This window comes from Pongo abelii, chromosome 19 (genome assembly GCF_028885655.2).
Source record: "Pongo abelii isolate AG06213 chromosome 19, NHGRI_mPonAbe1-v2.0_pri, whole genome shotgun sequence".
Classification (NCBI taxonomy): domain Eukaryota; kingdom Metazoa; phylum Chordata; class Mammalia; order Primates; family Hominidae; genus Pongo; species Pongo abelii.
This window is the reverse complement of record NC_072004.2, coordinates 26,752,806-26,770,623: the sequence shown is the minus strand read 5'-3', so window position 1 is coordinate 26,770,623 and position 17,818 is coordinate 26,752,806. Positions and strand designations below refer to the sequence as shown.

Genomic DNA, 17,818 nt, shown 5'->3' with positions numbered 1-17,818 from the left:
CCATGTGACCACGCGTGGCACTGGCGTATCCCACAGCAGATGGTGTGAACGTGTGTCACCGGAGGCATACCGGGAGACGGCGAAACAAACGGTGGCGTCCAGGCATGTGCCAGTGGAAGGGGGGAAGAAGTGACCTTTCGGTCAATGCCAAGGGAAATCAAAGAACACCTGGGACTCGGTGGGTGGGGGGCCTGTGCCTGACCCAAGCCAGGTTTTCCAATGCCTATCAGAGGAGCAAAGAATCTTCTGCAGAATTCGCCCCGCCCCCAACCCTCCTCCTCCCTGGTAGCCCTGACGCAACTTCCCCTGCACCCAGCCCCAGCCCCAGCCCCAGCCCCAGCCCCAGACACAGCCCCAGCCCCAGCCCCAGCCCCAGCCCAGTCCCTCTGGTTCCCGGACATTCGTTTGGGCCACAAGATCAAGGGAGTCAGTCCACCCAGGAGCAGAGGAGAGGATGTCCCTCAAGAATGAGACAGGAAGTGCAGAGGAAATGCGACACCACCTGTCCTAGAAGACAAGGCCAGTCACGGTCGCCTAGCGCTCATTCTAGGCAATCCACCCACCCATGAGGGGAAACATGGAGAACAAGGAAGCTTCCCTGTCTGAGACACGTATGGAAGCCAAGAAATCCAGGGTCATGAGACCTGCCCAATGAAGCAGAAAGACGTCTGGAGAGAGATACCATCATGACAGGGATCTGCAGGAAGTGTGTCCCTGACGGACTGGGAAGTCATCTTTGTTGAAGACATCGGGCCAGAGCGAGAGGCATCCAGGCCCCTGAGAAACAGGTGAGGCAGAGCAAGAGGGAGGATAGAGCAGAGGCCAGAGCCCCGGCAGGGTACAGCGCCGTGCCACCACCACGGGCATAAGGGGAGGGCTTCCAAAAGGGTGGCTTGTCCAGAGAGGCCAGCGTTCCAGTGACAGTGACAGGGATGGTTGCCATCTCCCATTCCCGGCTGCTTCTTCTACACGGTATGGTGGTGTGGCTTCATTTCTCAGAGAAGAGCCGTGAAAAGGTACAACCATCTTCTCTGATGTGGTCCTGCTTCCCTACTGCGGGACAAAGAGCTCCTGTGGGGCTCTTTTCCTTGGTTGCTGTGTGGTCATCTCGATCTTAGAAAAGAGGCAGCTCATGATGGGGATGAGATTTCAATTGCTCCGGGACCGATGCATCTCCTCACGTAGGCCAGGCCTTCACACACCCAAAGCGGATCCGCGGCGGCGAAAACGATTGACAGCCGGCCTCATGACCCAGGCAGAGACGCAGAAAGAGGCTCAGCAAAGACAGGCCGACATGCCAGAAATCGCCTTGTGCTGCACAGGGCACATTCAGCCAAAGACACACACGCAGAGGGGCACGCACACACTAACCGACAGAGAGAGGGAAAGAAAGACACAGAGACTGAGAGACAGAGAGAGAAGAGAGGATGGGAGACACACACACACGCGCGCACACATACACGCACACACACACACACAGAAACAGAGTCATACAGCAGAGGCATGGAAACACACCCCCCCAGGCAACCCCTGAGGCTGCGGGGTTCTGCTCTCGACGAGAACGACCCTGGGGTGAGAGAACAGCCCAGGGGCACGCAGGCCGACCTGTCCTCGAGATGACGGCGGCACGACTTTTGGGGAGACTCACCCCAACAGCGTCCGGGCAGGCCTGAGGCTGGGATGCCGTGCTGCTTCCCCCGGACTCCGCCTGGGGTTTCCTCATCCTGGTCGGCCCTTTGCGACTCCTGGCATCCGGAGACGTTCCCGTCGACCCCGTGGAGAGGTCAGACCGGAGCCTCAGAGCCCCGCCACCCAAGCACTGCCACGGAGGGCTCCTGCTCTGCCAAGCCTCAGGGACGGGTTTCTAAGACAACCGTGGGAAGCACTGTGACGGCAGAAGCCGCTCGCGCCTCGCGCATGCGCATTGGCTGGACCGACTCGCGCTCTGCTCCTGGCAGTCAGGCTGCGTCCCCTTTAAATAATGCCCCCGCTGCGCGGCTGCAGCGAGGCTCCTGCTGCAGCCGCGGCGGCGTGTGGATACGGGGTCCAGCTTGGGACGCCGTGGGAGATGGGGCCGCCGGTGCCCTGTCTCAGGGCCAAACCCCCAGGAGTCCCGCCCTCAGGATCTCCTTGAGCCGACTTCCACGGAGGGAAGGGGAGCTTCAGGACGCCTGCTGTGTTCTGGGGACTCCCGTTCAGATCCGATTTTGGCCCCCTCCCAGTGAGATAGGATGGGCTCACCACATCTGGTGAGGCAGGCAGGGCCTCGCTGCAGCGCAGAATGATCCCATAGGTCTCAAGGCGTAGCGTCAGCTGAAACTTCACTGATCCATCAGCCCTCTGCCTCCCTCCTCCTTCGAAAGAGCAGTGGCCTGCTCCGCTTCTAAAAGCCCTGGGGCTCCGGAAAGCCGACCGCGCTTTACAGGACACGTGCAGGCAGGAACAGGGGCGAATCCGAGGTGGAGACCATGTGACCACGCGTGGCACTGGCGTATCCCACAGCAGATGGTGTGAACGTGTGTCACCGGAGGCATACCGGGAGACGGCGAAACAAACGGTGGCGTCCAGGCATGTGCCAGTGGAAGGGGGGAAGAAGTGACCTTTCGGTCAATGCCAAGGGAAATCAAAGAACACCTGGGACTCGGTGGGTGGGGGGCCTGTGCCTGACCCAAGCCAGGTTTTCCAATGCCTATCAGAGGAGCAAAGAATCTTCTGCAGAATTCGCCCCGCCCCCAACCCTCCTCCTCCCTGGTAGCCCTGACGCAACTTCCCCTGCACCCAGCCCCAGCCCCAGCCCCAGCCCCAGCCCCAGACACAGCCCCAGCCCCAGCCCCAGCCCCAGCCCAGTCCCTCTGGTTCCCGGACATTCGTTTGGGCCACAAGATCAAGGGAGTCAGTCCACCCAGGAGCAGAGGAGAGGATGTCCCTCAAGAATGAGACAGGAAGTGCAGAGGAAATGCGACACCACCTGTCCTAGAAGACAAGGCCAGTCACGGTCGCCTAGCGCTCATTCTAGGCAATCCACCCACCCATGAGGGGAAACATGGAGAACAAGGAAGCTTCCCTGTCTGAGACACGTATGGAAGCCAAGAAATCCAGGGTCATGAGACCTGCCCAATGAAGCAGAAAGACGTTTGGAGAGAGATACCATCATGACACGGATCTGCAGGAAGTGTGTCCCTGACGGACTGGGAAGTCACCTTTGTTGAAGACATCGGGCCAGAGCGAGAGGCATCCAGGCCCCTGAGAAACAGGTGAGGCAGAGCAAGAGGGAGGATAGAGCAGAGGCCAGAGCCCCGGCAGGATACAGCGCCGTGCCACCACCACGGGCATAAGGGGAGGGCTTCCAAAAGGGTGGCTTGTCCAGAGAGGCCAGCGTTCCAGTGACAGTGACAGGGATGGTTGCCATCTCCCATTCCCGGCTGCTTCTTCTACACGGTATGGTGGTGTGGCTTCATTTCTCAGAGAAGAGCCGTGAAAAGGTACAACCATCTTCTCTGATGTGGTCCTGCTTCCCTACTGCGGGACAAAGAGCTCCTGTGGGGCTCTTTTCCTTGGTTGCTGTGTGGTCATCTCGATCTTAGAAAAGAGGCAGCTCATGATGGGGATGAGATTTCAATTGCTCCGGGACCGATGCATCTCCTCACGTGGGCCAGGCCTTCACACACCCAAAGCGGATCCGCGGCGGCGAAAACGATTGACAGCCGGCCTCATGACCCAGGCAGAGACGCAGAAAGAGGCTCAGCAAAGACAGGGCGACATGCCAGAAATCGCCTTGTGCTGCACAGGGCACATTCAGCCAAAGACACACACGCAGAGGGGCACGCACACACTAACCGACAGAGAGAGGGAAAGAAAGACACAGAGACTGAGAGACAGAGAGAGAAGAGAGGATGGGAGACACACACACACGCGCGCACACATACACGCACACACACACACACAGAAACAGAGTCATACAGCAGAGGCATGGAAACACACCCCCCCAGGCAACCCCTGAGGCTGCGGGGTTCTGCTCTCGACGAGAACGACCCTGGGGTGAGAGAACAGCCCAGGGGCACGCAGGCCGACCTGTCCTCGAGATGACGGCGGCACGACTTTTGGGGAGACTCACCCCAACAGCGTCCGGGCAGGCCTGAGGCTGGGATGCCGTGCTGCTTCCCCCGGACTCCGCCTGGGGTTTCCTCATCCTGGTCGGCCCTTTGCGACTCCTGGCATCCGGAGACGTTCCCGTCGACCCCGTGGAGAGGTCAGACCGGAGCCTCAGAGCCCCGCCACCCAAGCACTGCCACGGAGGGCTCCTGCTCTGCCAAGCCTCAGGGACGGGTTTCTAAGACAACCGTGGGAAGCACTGTGACGGCAGAAGCCGCTCGCGCCTCGCGCATGCGCATTGGCTGGACCGACTCGCGCTCCGCTCCTGGCAGTCAGGCTGCGTCCCCTTTAAATAATGCCCCCGCTGCGCGGCTGCAGCGAGGCTCCTGCTGCAGCCGCGGCGGCGTGTGGATACGGGGTCCAGCTTGGGACGCCGTGGGAGATGGGGCCGCCGGTGCCCTGTCTCAGGGCCAAACCCCCAGGAGTCCCGCCCTCAGGATCTCCTTGAGCCGACTTCCACCGAGGGAAGGGGAGCTTCAGGACGCCTGCTGTGTTCTGGGGACTCCCGTTCAGATCCGATTTTGGCCCCCTCCCAGTGAGATAGGATGGGCTCACCACATCTGGTGAGGCAGGCAGGGCCTCGCTGCAGCGCAGAATGATCCCATAGGTCTCAAGGCGTAGCGTCAGCTGAAACTTCACTGATCCATCAGCCCTCTGCCTCCCTCCTCCTTCGAAAGAGCAGTGGCCTGCTCCGCTTCTAAAAGCCCTGGGGCTCCGGAAAGCGGACCGCGCTTTACAGGACACGTGCAGGCAGGAACAGGGGCGAATCCGAGGTGGAGACCATGTGACCACGCGTGGCACTGGCGTATCCCACAGCAGATGGTGTGAACGTGTGTCACCGGAGGCATACCGGGAGACGGCGAAACAAACGGTGGCGTCCAGGCATGTGCCAGTGGAAGGGGGGAAGAAGTGACCTTTCGGTCAATGCCAAGGGAAATCAAAGAACACCTGGGACTCGGTGGGTGGGGGGCCTGTGCCTGACCCAAGCCAGGTTTTCCAATGCCTATCAGAGGAGCAAAGAATCTTCTGCAGAATTCGCCCCGCCCCCAACCCTCCTCCTCCCTGGTAGCCCTGACGCAACTTCCCCTGCACCCAGCCCCAGCCCCAGCCCCAGCCCCAGCCCCAGACACAGCCCCAGCCCCAGCCCCAGCCCCAGCCCAGTCCCTCTGGTTCCCGGACATTCGTTTGGGCCACAAGATCAAGGGAGTCAGTCCACCCAGGAGCAGAGGAGAGGATGTCCCTCAAGAATGAGACAGGAAGTGCAGAGGAAATGCGACACCACCTGTCCTAGAAGACAAGGCCAGTCACGGTCGCCTAGCGCTCATTCTAGGCAATCCACCCACCCATGAGGGGAAACATGGAGAACAAGGAAGCTTCCCTGTCTGAGACACGTATGGAAGCCAAGAAATCCAGGGTCATGAGACCTGCCCAATGAAGCAGAAAGACGTTTGGAGAGAGATACCATCATGACACGGATCTGCAGGAAGTGTGTCCCTGACGGACTGGGAAGTCATCTTTGTTGAAGACATTTGGCCAGAGCGAGAGGCATCCAGGCCCCTGAGAAACAGGTGAGGCAGAGCAAGAGGGAGGATAGAGCAGAGGCCAGAGCCCCGGCAGGATACAGCGCCGTGCCACCACCACGGGCATAAGGGGAGGGCTTCCAAAAGGGTGGCTTGTCCAGAGAGTCCAGCGTTCCAGTGACAGTGACAGGGATGGTTGCCATCTCCCATTCCCGGCTGCTTCTTCTACACGGTATGGTGGTGTGGCTTCATTTCTCAGAGAAGAGCCGTGAAAAGGTACAACCATCTTCTCTGATGTGGTTCTGCTTCCCTACTGCGGGACAAAGAGCTCCTGTGGGGCTCTTTTCCTTGGTTGCCGTGTGGTCATCTTGATCTTAGAAAAGAGGCAGCGCATGATGGGGATGAGATTTCAATTGCTCCGGGACCGATGCATCTCCTCACGTGGGCCAGGCCTTCACACACCCAAAGCGGATCCGCGGCGGCGAAAACGATTGACAGCCGGCCTCATGACCCAGGCAGATACGCAGAAAGAGGCTCAGCAAAGACAGGCCGACATGCCAGAAATCGCCTTGTGCTGCACAGGGCACATTCAGCCAAAGACACACACGCAGAGGGGCACGCACACGCTAACCGACAGAGAGAGGGAAAGAAAGACACAGAGACTGAGAGACAGAGAGAGAAGACAGAATGGGAGACACACACACACGCGCGCACACATACACGCACACACACACACACAGAAACAGAGTCATACAGCAGAGGCATGGAAACACACCCCCCCAGGCAACCCCTGAGGCTGCGGGGTTCTGCTCTCGACGAGAACGACCCTGGGGTGAGAGAACAGCCCAGGGGCACGCAGGCCGACCTGTCCTCGAGATGACGGCGGCACGACTTTTGGGGAGACTCACCCCAACAGCGTCCGGGCAGGCCTGAGGCTGGGATGCCGTGCTGCTTCCCCCGGACTCCGCCTGGGGTTTCCTCATCCTGGTCGGCCCTTTGCGACTCCTGGCATCCGGAGACGTTCCCGTCGACCCCGTGGAGAGGTCAGGCCGGAGCCTCAGAGCCCCGCCACCCAAGCACTGCCACGGAGGGCTCCTGTTCTGCCAAGCCTCAGGGACCGGTTTCTAAGACAACCGTGGGAAGCACTGTGACGGCAGAAGCCGCTCGCGCCTCGCGCATGCGCATTGGCTGGACCGACTCGCGCTCCGCTCCTGGCAGTCAGGCTGCGTCCCCTTTGAATAATGCCCCCGCTGCGTGGCTGCAGCGAGGCTCCTGCTGCAGCCGCGGCGGCGTGTGGATACGGGGTCCAGCTTGGGACGCAGTGGGAGAGGGGCTGCCGGTGCCCTGTCGCAGGGCCAAACCCCCAGGAGTCCCTCCCTCAGGATCTCCTTGAGCCGACTTCCACGGAGGGAAGGGGAGCTTCAGGACGCCTGCTGTGTTCTGGGGACTCCCGTTCAGATCCGATTTTGGCCCCCTCCCAGTGAGATAGGATGGGCTCACCACATCTGTTGAGGTAGGCAGGGTCTCGATGCAGAATAGAATGATCCAATAGGTCTGAAGGCGTAGTGTCAGCTGAAAACTTCACTGATCCATCAGCCCTCTGCCTCCCTCCTCCTTTGAAATTGCAGTGGCCTGCCCCGCTTCTAAAACCCTGTGGCTCCTGAAAGCCGACCGCGCTTTACAGGACACGTGCAGGGAGGAACACGGGCGAATCCGAGGTGGAGACCATGTGACCCCATGTGTCACTGGCGGATCCTAGAGCAGATGGTGTGAACGTGTGTCACCGAAGGCATATCGGGAGACGGCGAAACAAACGTTGGTGTCTAGGCATGTGCTAGTGGAAGGGGGGAACATGTGGCATATCCGTCAATGCCAAGGAAAATCAAAGAAAACCTGGGAGCCCGGGAGTGGGGGGTTCTGTGGCTCTCCCAAGCAGGTTTTCAAATGCCTTTCAGAGAAGCAGATAAGTTTCTGCACACTTGTGTAGTCACTAGGCCCTTCCTCAGAGTGATTCTTAAATGTGTGCATTTAGGAAGATTTTACCTACCCAAGTTTATTAATAAATATACCTTGTTATTGTTTATATTCAGGGAGAGTGTGCATATTTAAATCCTTACTTCTCACCTGCGTGTGTTGGTTCATGCATGTAATCCGGAGTTGGAGTATTGTTTCCGTCCAGGAGTTTGAGACCAGCCAGGTCAACATAGTGGGATACCATCTCTAGAAAATATAAAAATTTGCAGGTCATAGTGGCGAACGGCTATAGTCCCCATCTACTTGGGAAGCTGAGGTGGGAGGATCAATTGAGCCGTGGAGTTTGAGGCTGCAGTGCAGTGAACCATGATCACACAATTGCACTGCAGCCTGGGTGACAGAGTAAGACTTTTTCTCATAGAAAAAAAAAAGGGAAAAAAAAAAAATCTACTTCTCTTGGTTACCAGTGCAGTGTACTTTGAAAAATAAAATGAACTGTCACAAGTTATAATCTTTTTTCTAAGTTTTCTTGAAAAAAGGAAAAGTTTCTCCATAATTTATAGGGTGAATCAAATGAATCTTATATAATATTTTTGTTTCAAATGTACATCTTTGAAACTTGGTAAATATGTTAATGTACTGAGAATTTTTATAATATGAAAAACTCTCTGATGTATCTAATTTACATGTTTTAATTTATATATTTTTGTGAACAAGGAATATACTGTTTATTAAAAAAAAAAGAAGTTTCTGCAAAATTCGCCCCACCCCCAACCCTCCTCCGCCCTGATATCCCTGAGGCCACTTCCACTGCACCAAGCCCCAGCCCCAGCCCCAGCCCCAGCCCCAGCCCCAGCCCCAGCCCCAGCCCCAGACACAGACCCAGCCCCTGCCCCAGCCCCAGCCCAGTCCCTGTGGTTCCCTGACATTCGATTCGGCCACAAGATTAAGGGAGTCAGTCCACCCAGGAGCAGAGGAGAGAACGTCCCTTAAGAAAGACTGAAAGTGCAGAGGAAATGCGACACCAGCTCTCTTAGAAGACAAGGCCAGTCACGGTCGCCTAGCGCTCATTCTAGGCAATCCACCCACCCATGAGGGGAAACATGGAGAACAAGGAAGCTTCCCTGTCTGAGACACATATGGAAGTCAAGAAATCCAGGGTCATGAGTCCCGTCCAATGAAGCAGAAACCTGTTTGGAGAGAGAAACAAACATGACACTGATCTGCAGGAAGTGTGTCCCTGACGGACTGGGAAGTCATCTTTGTTGAAGACATTTGGCCAGAGCGAGAGGCATGCAGGCCCCTGAGAAACAGGGGAGGCAGAGCAAGAGGGAGGATAGAGCAGAGGCCAGAGCCCCGGCAGGATACAGCGCCATGCCACCGCCACGGGCATAAGGGGAGGGGTTCCAAAAGGGTGGCTTGTCCTGAGAGGCCAGCGTACTAGTGATAGGGATTGTTGCCATCTCCCATTCCTTGCTTCCTCTTCCAGACTGTATCGTGGTGTGGCTTCATTTCTCAGAGAAGAGCCGTGAAAAGATACAACCATCTTCTCTGACGTGGGTCCATTCCTCTCCTGCAGGACAAAGAGCTCCTGTGGAATTCTTGTCCTTCGCTGCAGTGAGGTCATCTTGATGTTAGAAAAGAGGCAGCTCATGATAGGGATGAGATTTCAATTGCTCCTGGACCGATGCATCTCCTTACATGGACCAGGCCTTCACACACCCAAAGCAGATTCGCGGTGGCGAAAGCAATTGACAACCGGCCTCATGACCCAGGCAGAGACGCAGAAAGAGGCTCAGCAAAGACAGGCCGACATGCCAGAAATTGCTTTGTGGTGCACAGGGCACTTTCTGACAAAGACACACACGCACGGGGGCACAAACACACTAACCAACAGAGAGAGGGAAAGAAAGACACAGAGACTGAGAGACAGAGAAGAGAGAATGGGACATACACACAGACACACACACACACACACACACAAACAGAGTCATACACTAGAGGCATTGAAACACACACCCCCAGGCCACCCCGGAGGCTTCGGGGTTCTGCTCTGGACGAGAACGACCCTCGGGTGAGAGATCAGCCCCAGGGGCACGCAGGCCGACCTGTCCTCGAGATGACGGCGACACTACTTTTGGGGAGACTCACTCCAACACCGTCCGGAGAGGCCTGAGGCTAGGATGCCGTGCTGCTTCCCCCGGACTCCGCCTGGGGTTTCCTCATCCTGGTCGGCCCTTTGCGACTGCTGGCATCAGGAGACGTTCCCGTCGACCTCGTGGAGCGGTCAGGCCGGAGCCTCAGAGCCCCGCCACCCAAGCACCGCCACGGAGGGCTCCTGCTTTGCCAAGCCTCAAGGGACCGGTTTCTAAGACAACCGTGAGAAGTACTGTGAAGGGAAGAGAAGCTCGCGCCTCGCGCATGCGCGTTGGCTGGGCCGACTCGGGCTCAGCTCCTGGCTGTCAGGCTGTGTCCGCTTTAAATTAGGCCTAGGTTGTGTGGTGTCAGCTAGTCTCCTGCCTCAGCCGTGGTGGCTGCTGGATCCGGGGCCCGGTTTGGGGCAGCATGGGACAGGGGTCCGCGGATGTCCTGTCCCAGGGCCAAGCCCCCAGGAGTCCTGTCCTCCGGACCTCCTTGAGCCCACTTCCACGGAGGGATGGGGAGTTTCAGGGCGCCTACTGGCTTCTGGGGACTCCCGTTCAGATCCGATTTTGGCCCCCTCCGAGTGAGATAGGATGGGCTCACCACATCTGATGAGGCAGGCAAGACCTCTCTTCAGCACACATCTACCCCATGGGTCTCAAGGCGTGTTTTCAGCTGAAAATTCACTGATCCATTAGCCGTCTTCCTCCCTCCTCCTTTGAAAGAGCAGTGGACTGCCCGGCGTCTAAAAGCTCTGGGCCTCCGGAAAGCCGATAGCGCTTTCCAGGACACGTGCAAACAGGAACAGGGGTGAATCCAACGTGGAGACCATGGGGCCACGCGTGGTAGTGGCGTGTCTCATGGCAGATGGTTTGATTGTGTGTCACCGGAGGCATATGGGGCGACGGCGAAACAAACGGTGGTGTTCAGGCTTGTGCCCTGTGGAAGGCGGAACAAGTGACGTTTTCATCAATGCCAAGGAATATCAAAGTACACCTGGGAACCAGGAGGGGCCCGGTGCCTGACCGAAGCCCCATTTTGAAATGCCTGCTAGAGGAGCAGAGAGGTTTCTCCAAAATTCACCCCACCTCCAACCCTCCACCGTCCAGGTAGCCCTTACTCCACCTCTTCTGCACCCAGCCCCAGTCCTGGAAACCAGCAACAATGAAAGCCTCGGAAACCGTGGAACAACTGGAAACCACCTCCAAGGGCATAAGGGGAGGAGTGCCAAACGGGTGACTTGTCCTGAGAGGCTTGCTTTCCATTGACAGGCGTCCTTGTTATGTCCCGTTTTCAGCTTCTGTTGAAGATTGATTCGTAGCATGGCTTCATTTCTCAGAGAAGAGCCATGAGGAGACAGAACCATCTCCTTTCACATTGGTGTCCTCCCCTACTGGAAAACAGTTAACTCCTTGTAGTTTTGTTTGTTTGTTTGTTTGTTTGTTTTGTTGGAGTGTGGTCATCTTGATTCTAGAAAAGAGGCAGCTCAGGATCGGGATGAAATTTCAGTTTCTCTGAAACCGACGCTTTTCACATTGTCGAGGTCTTCAGAAAGCCAAAGTGGAACCGCCGCGGAAATGATTGACAGCCGGCCACATGACCCAGGCAGAGACGCAGACTGGGGCCCACTAAAGACACGCTGACATGCAAGAGATCGCTTTGTAGCGCACTGGGCACATAAACACACACGCACACGGGCTCACTCACACAGAGAGACAGAGAAAGTGAGAGAAACAGACAGAGAGTGAGTGACAGAGAGAATGGGAGACACACGCACCAGACATACAGCAGTGTCAGAGAGACACACCGCCCCAGGCAATCACTGAGGCTGCGGGTCTCTGCTCTTTGGGAGAATGACCATCGGGTGAGAGAGTAGTCCTTCGGCACACAGACAAACCTGTCCTCGAGATCACAAGGGGCATGACTTTGGAGGCTCACCCGAACACCGTACTGGCAGGCCTGAGGCTGGGATGCCACCCCGCTTTCCCCGGACTCCGTCTGCTGTTTCTGCATCCTGGTAGCCCCTCTGTGTAGCATAATGTCCCGAATCTGTTTTGTCGACCCCCTGGATTGGTCCGGCTGGAGTCTCGACACTGACTCACTGCCACGGAAGGCTCCTGCTTTGACAAGGCTCAGGGAATCGTCCTCAGCCAACCGTTGGAACCACCGTCACAGGGGAATGGGCTCGTGCCTCCCGCATGCGCATTCCCCATGCCGACTCCTGCTTTGCTCTTCAAACTCCGGCTGTGGCCCCTTTAAACAGGTTCGGCGACACGTGGCGGGTGTTCTGTGGCAGTAGCAGTGGCGGCTGGAGCGTGGATGTAGTAGAGGTCGTTATGGGAGTGGGGGCTTCGGGTCCTCCAGGGCTGGACCCCCGGGAGTCCTGTTTTCAGAACCTCCTTGAGCCGACTTCTACCGGTGCAGGGGGACCCCCCTTCAAGGCGCCAGGTCGGGTCTCCAGACTCACAGGCTGACGTGCATTGTGGTGATCAGAGTTCACTGCAGCCTCCATCTCCCAGGCTGAAGTGATTTTCTTGTCTCAGCCTCCCACATACCTGGGACTACAGGCATGTGCCCCCACACTCAACTACTTTTCTCCAAAAACATTTTTGTACAAATGGGGACTTACTATGTTGCCTGGCCCATGTCAAACTCCTGGGCTCAAACTGTCCTCCTGTGTTGGCCTCCCAAAGTGCTGAGATTACAGGTGTGTGTTTGCTCCTGCAGCTAAATTCTTATATCTTAAATCCCTACCTCCCACAATAAGCAGATGTTAGGCACACTTATTTTATAACTTTTTGCTGTTTATGTCTCTTTTTGTCCCTGGACACAGGGATTAGCGACCCACTCTCCACCAAATTTCAAATCATTAGGGGCATTATGTTGTGTCCCAGGAGTGGCTGAGGCTTCAAGTACCTGCTGATCTAACATGGGCCTGCTGAGGTGTACAATTCACCTTGGGTTTCTGTGTTAACAACCTTCCTGAGCTCCTCTAAGTCAGTCCATCCTGCCACAACTGGCAAGAATCAAGAAACTCTCCAAGAAAATGTTTCTGAAGCTGCCTGTTGTCAAGTAGAAGACAGGTCCGCTGACCATGGCAGGCATGGCAGTGCATGACAGTGAGCGCCCCCCACCGTGTTTACTATTCACTGCATGTTCCACCTGAACTTTCCCATCTGCTCAGTGAGTCTTGACGGTGGTGGGGTAAAGGGGACTCACTCTCAAAGACCAAGGCTGACTCTCTCTGAATACAATTGCTTGACCTAATTACTGTCACTGTGGTTTTGTCTTCAGGGACTAAAAGATACAATAAGAATTTATTCCTTTAATTGTCCTGTTGATGCACAAAATACTTAAATGCTTCTACATAGGTCTGCTCTTGTGCACCATAGAGCACTAAGGGAAAATCCCCACAATAAAAGTGCTTTTCACCTGAGCTGCTAAGTGTGACAGTTAAGCAGATGAAGGTTAAAAAAATCAATCTCCCCAAATATGGGTATGACAACTGATCCAACCTCACGGTCTTACTTTCCCTCTGTAACAGCATGGATAAATACAGAGATAACTAGCAACTGATACCCTAGTGCACCAAGCAGTTGAAGTATCTGTGTGGTTAAAAACCAGCATTTAACCTTACTCTAGATACACTAAATATCAACCTCACACACACTCATAGCCTGTAATTCCTCTTTGCTTCTAGATGGCAGTTACAATCGGAAAGGAAATACCTAGTTTAAAGGAGGCATTAATACTTCATTGCTGCAGAAATTAACTCTTAAAAGAATGTATCCTGGACTTTCTGACCTGGATACTAATAAACAGTGAAAAATATATATCTAAGAATACACTTGGAAGAGAAATGTGAAAAACCAAAAGTAAGAGATATTATGAAGGATCAAATATAAAATGACCCAGTGCTAAAGAGGCAACAAAGAAAATGGTAAAAGAAAATGACAAGAGGCATTATGCCTTCATGAGTTTGTGCTACTGTGTAAGAAAATACAATAGACTGGGTAATTTCTGAAGAAGAGAAATTACTTCTCACATTTCCATAGGCTGGAAGTCCAAGATCAAGGTGCCAGCAGGATTGGTGTCTGGTGAGGACCAGATCTTTGCAACCAAGATGGTACCTTGTGCACTGTGTCTTCAGGAGGAGATGCACTGTGTCCTCACATGGCAGAAGGTGGAAGGGCAAAACAGGGGAAGCCCACTCCCTCCAGTCCTTGTGTAAGGACCCTAAACCCATTCGTGAAGATTCTCCCTTCATGACTGAGTCACTACCCAAGGGCCGTACTTCTTAATCCTATAACATTGTGATTAATTTTAGGGGAACCATTCAGAACATAGCACTCTATATTCAATTATTTAAAAATTATTTTGTTGTTTTGCTTTTCTGTTTTTCAAATAGCTTAAAGTGCACAAAATTTGATCAATCATATTCCTTGGCTCATAGCATACCTTGGCTCTTATTTCATCCTTGTCTGTGCCTGGGCCTCTATGTAAATCTATTTGAATGTATTTGAATAATATGGTAATCACTTGTGAACCCAGAACACAACCCAAGAACTAGGGTTCTGACCCTAACATCTGCTCCTCCTCTGTCCTTTTTCCTGATTTACACCATTCAGCCCCAGGGTAACTACTATCCGGAATTTATGTTTAGGATTCCCTGCCTTTAAAAAAACATTGTTTTATTGCATATATATGATTGCCCTAAATGACGTATTATTTAGTTTTTAAGGGTATAATTTATGTACCCATTCTCCTATAAATTTACCCATTCTCCTATTAATGAACATCTAGCTTGTTTCCATATATTTGCTATTATGAATGGCATTACATGAGCATTTTTTTTTTTTTACTACTTCTGGTACATATGGGCAAGAGTTTCTCCAGGGCCTATGGTAGAGAAATTACTTTGCCATAACATATGAGAATGCTCAACTTTATAAGATAATCCAAATTGTTTTCCAAAGTGGTTGTTCTAATTTAAACTCTCACCTCCTGTATTAGTTCGAGATGATCTTGTTGATCCACAGTCTCTCCATATTTGGTGATATGGTTTGGCTGTGTGCCCACTCAAATCTCAGATTGAATTCTATCTCCCAGAATACCAACATGTTGTGGGAGGGACCCAGGGTGAGGTAACTGAATGATGGAGGCCAGTCTTTCCTGTGCTATTCTCATGATAGTGAATAAGCCTCATGAGATCTGATGGGTTTATCAGGGGATTCTGCTTTGGCTTCCTCCTCATTTTCTCTTGCTGCTGCCATTTAAGAAGTCCCTTTCACCTCCTACCATGACTCTGAGGCCTCCCCCACCATGTGGGACTGTAAATCCAATTACAGTTCTTTTTCTTTAAACCTCTTTTTCTTCTCGGACTTGGATACGTCTTTATCAGCAGTGTGAAATTGGAATAATACAGTAAATTAATACCTGTGGTGTGGGGTGCTGCTGAAAAGATAACCAAAAATGTGGAAGCGACTTTGAAACTTGGTAACAGGCAGAGGCTGAAACAGTTTGGAGGGCTCAGAAGAACACTGGAAAAGGTTGGAAATTTTGGAACCTCCTAGAGACTTGTTGAATGGCTTTGACAAAAATGCTGATAGTGTTTTGAACAATAAGGTCCAGGCTGAGATGGTCTCAGATGGAGTTGAGGAACTTGTTGGGAACTGGAGCAAAGGTGACTCTTGTTATGTTTTAGCAAAGAGAATGGCAGCATTTTGCCGCTGCCCTAGAGATTTGTGGAACTTTGAACTTGAGAGAGATGATTTAGGTTATCTGCTGGAAGAAATTTCTAAGCAGTAAAGCATTCAAGAGGTGACTTGGGTGATGCTAAAGGCCTTCGGTTTTATAAAGGAAGCAGAGCATACAAGTTTGGGAAATTTGCAGCCTGACAATTTGATAGAAAAGAAAATTCCATTTTCTGATGATAAATTCAAGCAGTCTGCAGAAATTTGTATAAATAATGAGAAGCTGAATGTTAATCCCCAAAACAATGGGGAAAATTTCTATGGGACATGTCACAGGTCATCACAGCAGCCCCTCCCATCACAAGCCTGGAGGCCTAGGAGGAAAAACTGTTTTTCTGGGCTGGGCCCAGGTTGACTGTGCTGTGTGCAGCCTATAGCCTTGGTTCTCTGCGTTTCAGCCCTTCCAGCCATGGCTGAAAGGGGCCAACATAGAAGTCACGCCATGGCCTTGAGAGTGCAAACACCAAGCCTTGGCAGCTTCCACGTGGTGTTGAGCCTGCACATGCATAGAAGTCAAGAATTGAGGTTTGGAATCCCCCACCTAGATTTCAGAGGATGTACGAAAATACTGGGATATCCAAGCAGAAGTTTGCTGCAGGGGTGGGGCTCTGATGGAGAACCTCTGCTAGGGCTGTGCAGAAGGGAAATGTGGGGTTGGAGAACTTACAGAGTCCCTACTGGGGCACTTCCTAGTGGAGCTGTGAGGAGAGGGCCACTCTCCTCCAGGCCCCAGAATGGTAGATTCACTGACGGCTTGCACTGTGAGCCTGGAAAAGCTGCAGTCACTCAACATCAGCCCATGAAAACAGCCAGGAGGTGGGCTATACCCTGCAAAGCCACAGGGGCAGAACTACCCAAGGCCATGGTAGCCCACCTCTTGCATCAGCATGATCTTGATGTGAAACATGAAGTCAATGGAGATCATTTTGGAGCTTTAAAATTTGACTACCTTGCTGGATTTCAGACTGGCATGGGGCCTGTAAACCCTTTGTTTTGGCCAATTTCTCCCATTTGGAACAGCTGCATTTACTCAATTACCTGTACCCCCACTGTATCTAGGAAGTAACTAGCTTGATTTGGATTTTACAGGGTCATAGGCAGAAGAGACTTGCCTTTTCTCAGATGAGACTTTGGACAGTGGACATTTGGGTTAATGCTGAAATGAGTTAAGACTTTGGGTGACTGTTGGGAAGGCATAATAGGTTTTGAAATGTGAGGACATGAGATTTGGAGAGGACATGAGACTTGGAGGGGCCAAGAGTGGAAAAATATGGTTTGACTATGTCCCTACCCAAATCTCAACTTGAATTGTATTGCTCAGAATTCCCACATGTTCGGGGAGGGAACCAGGGGGAGGTAGTTGAATCTTTGGGGTCGGTCTTTCCCATGCTATTCTTGTGATAGTGAATAAGTCTCACAAGATCTGATGGGTTTATCAGTGGTTTCATCTTTTGCTTCTTTTGCCTCCTTCTCATATTCTCTTGCCACTGCCATGTAAGAAGTGCTGTTCATCCACTGCCATAACTCTGAGGCCTCCTCAACCATGTGGAACTCTAAATACAATTAATCCTCTTTTTCTTCCCTATCTCAGGTTTGTCTTTATGAGCAGTGTGAATGTGGACTAATACATTTGGTATTGTCAAACTTCTTAATCACTGTGGGGAGAGTAGATATGTAGTATCTTGGGCATTTTCCTGATTACTAATGAGGTTGAGAAATTTTTTACATTTTGTGGGCTTTCTTTTTGTGTAATCCCTATTGATGTATTTTCCCAATTTTCTGTTAGGTTGCTATTTTTAAAATTAATTCATAGGAGCTCCTTATACTTAGTTGATACGATTTTAATCTTTCATAGATTTTAGGTACTGCAAATATATTCTAATTTATAGTTTACCTTTTCACTTTTTTACTTTTATTTTTTAATTTCTATTTTTTTTAAGACAGAGTCTAGCTCTGTTATTCAGGCTGGAATGCAGTGGCTCACTGCAACCTCCACCTCCTGGGTTCAGATGATTCTCGTGCCTCAGCTTCCCAAGTAGCTGGGATTACAAGTGTCTGCCACTAATGCCAAGCTAATTTCTTGTATTTTTAGTAGAGATGGAGTTTCACCATGTTGGCCAGCCTGGTCTCAAACTCCTGACCTCTGGTGATGTACTGTTGGGATTACAGGCTTGAGATACCATGCCCAGCCTATCTTTCCACTTTTTGATGTAAAAAGTTCTTAATTTTGTGATAGTCAAAATGTCTAATCTTTTTTAATGGTTAAATGGCTTTTTG

The 17,818-nt window shown here is 52.5% G+C and overlaps 1 protein-coding gene across 1 annotated transcript in view; it reads right to left on the bottom strand.

Moving 5' to 3' along the window:
- Positions 1-13,364, bottom strand: part of LOC129051309 (uncharacterized) — a 231,677-nt gene extending 218,313 nt beyond the window's left edge. The window contains exons 1-2 of the mRNA XM_063718485.1: positions 11,727-13,364; positions 7,797-7,892 (exon numbers count right to left, since the gene is read on the bottom strand). Coding sequence (XP_063574555.1) covers positions 7,797-7,892; positions 11,727-11,825 — 195 coding nt within the window. The 5' untranslated portion in view covers positions 11,826-13,364. The remainder of the gene's footprint in view (positions 1-7,796; positions 7,893-11,726) is intronic.
- Between the last annotated feature and the right edge of the window lie 4,454 nt (positions 13,365-17,818).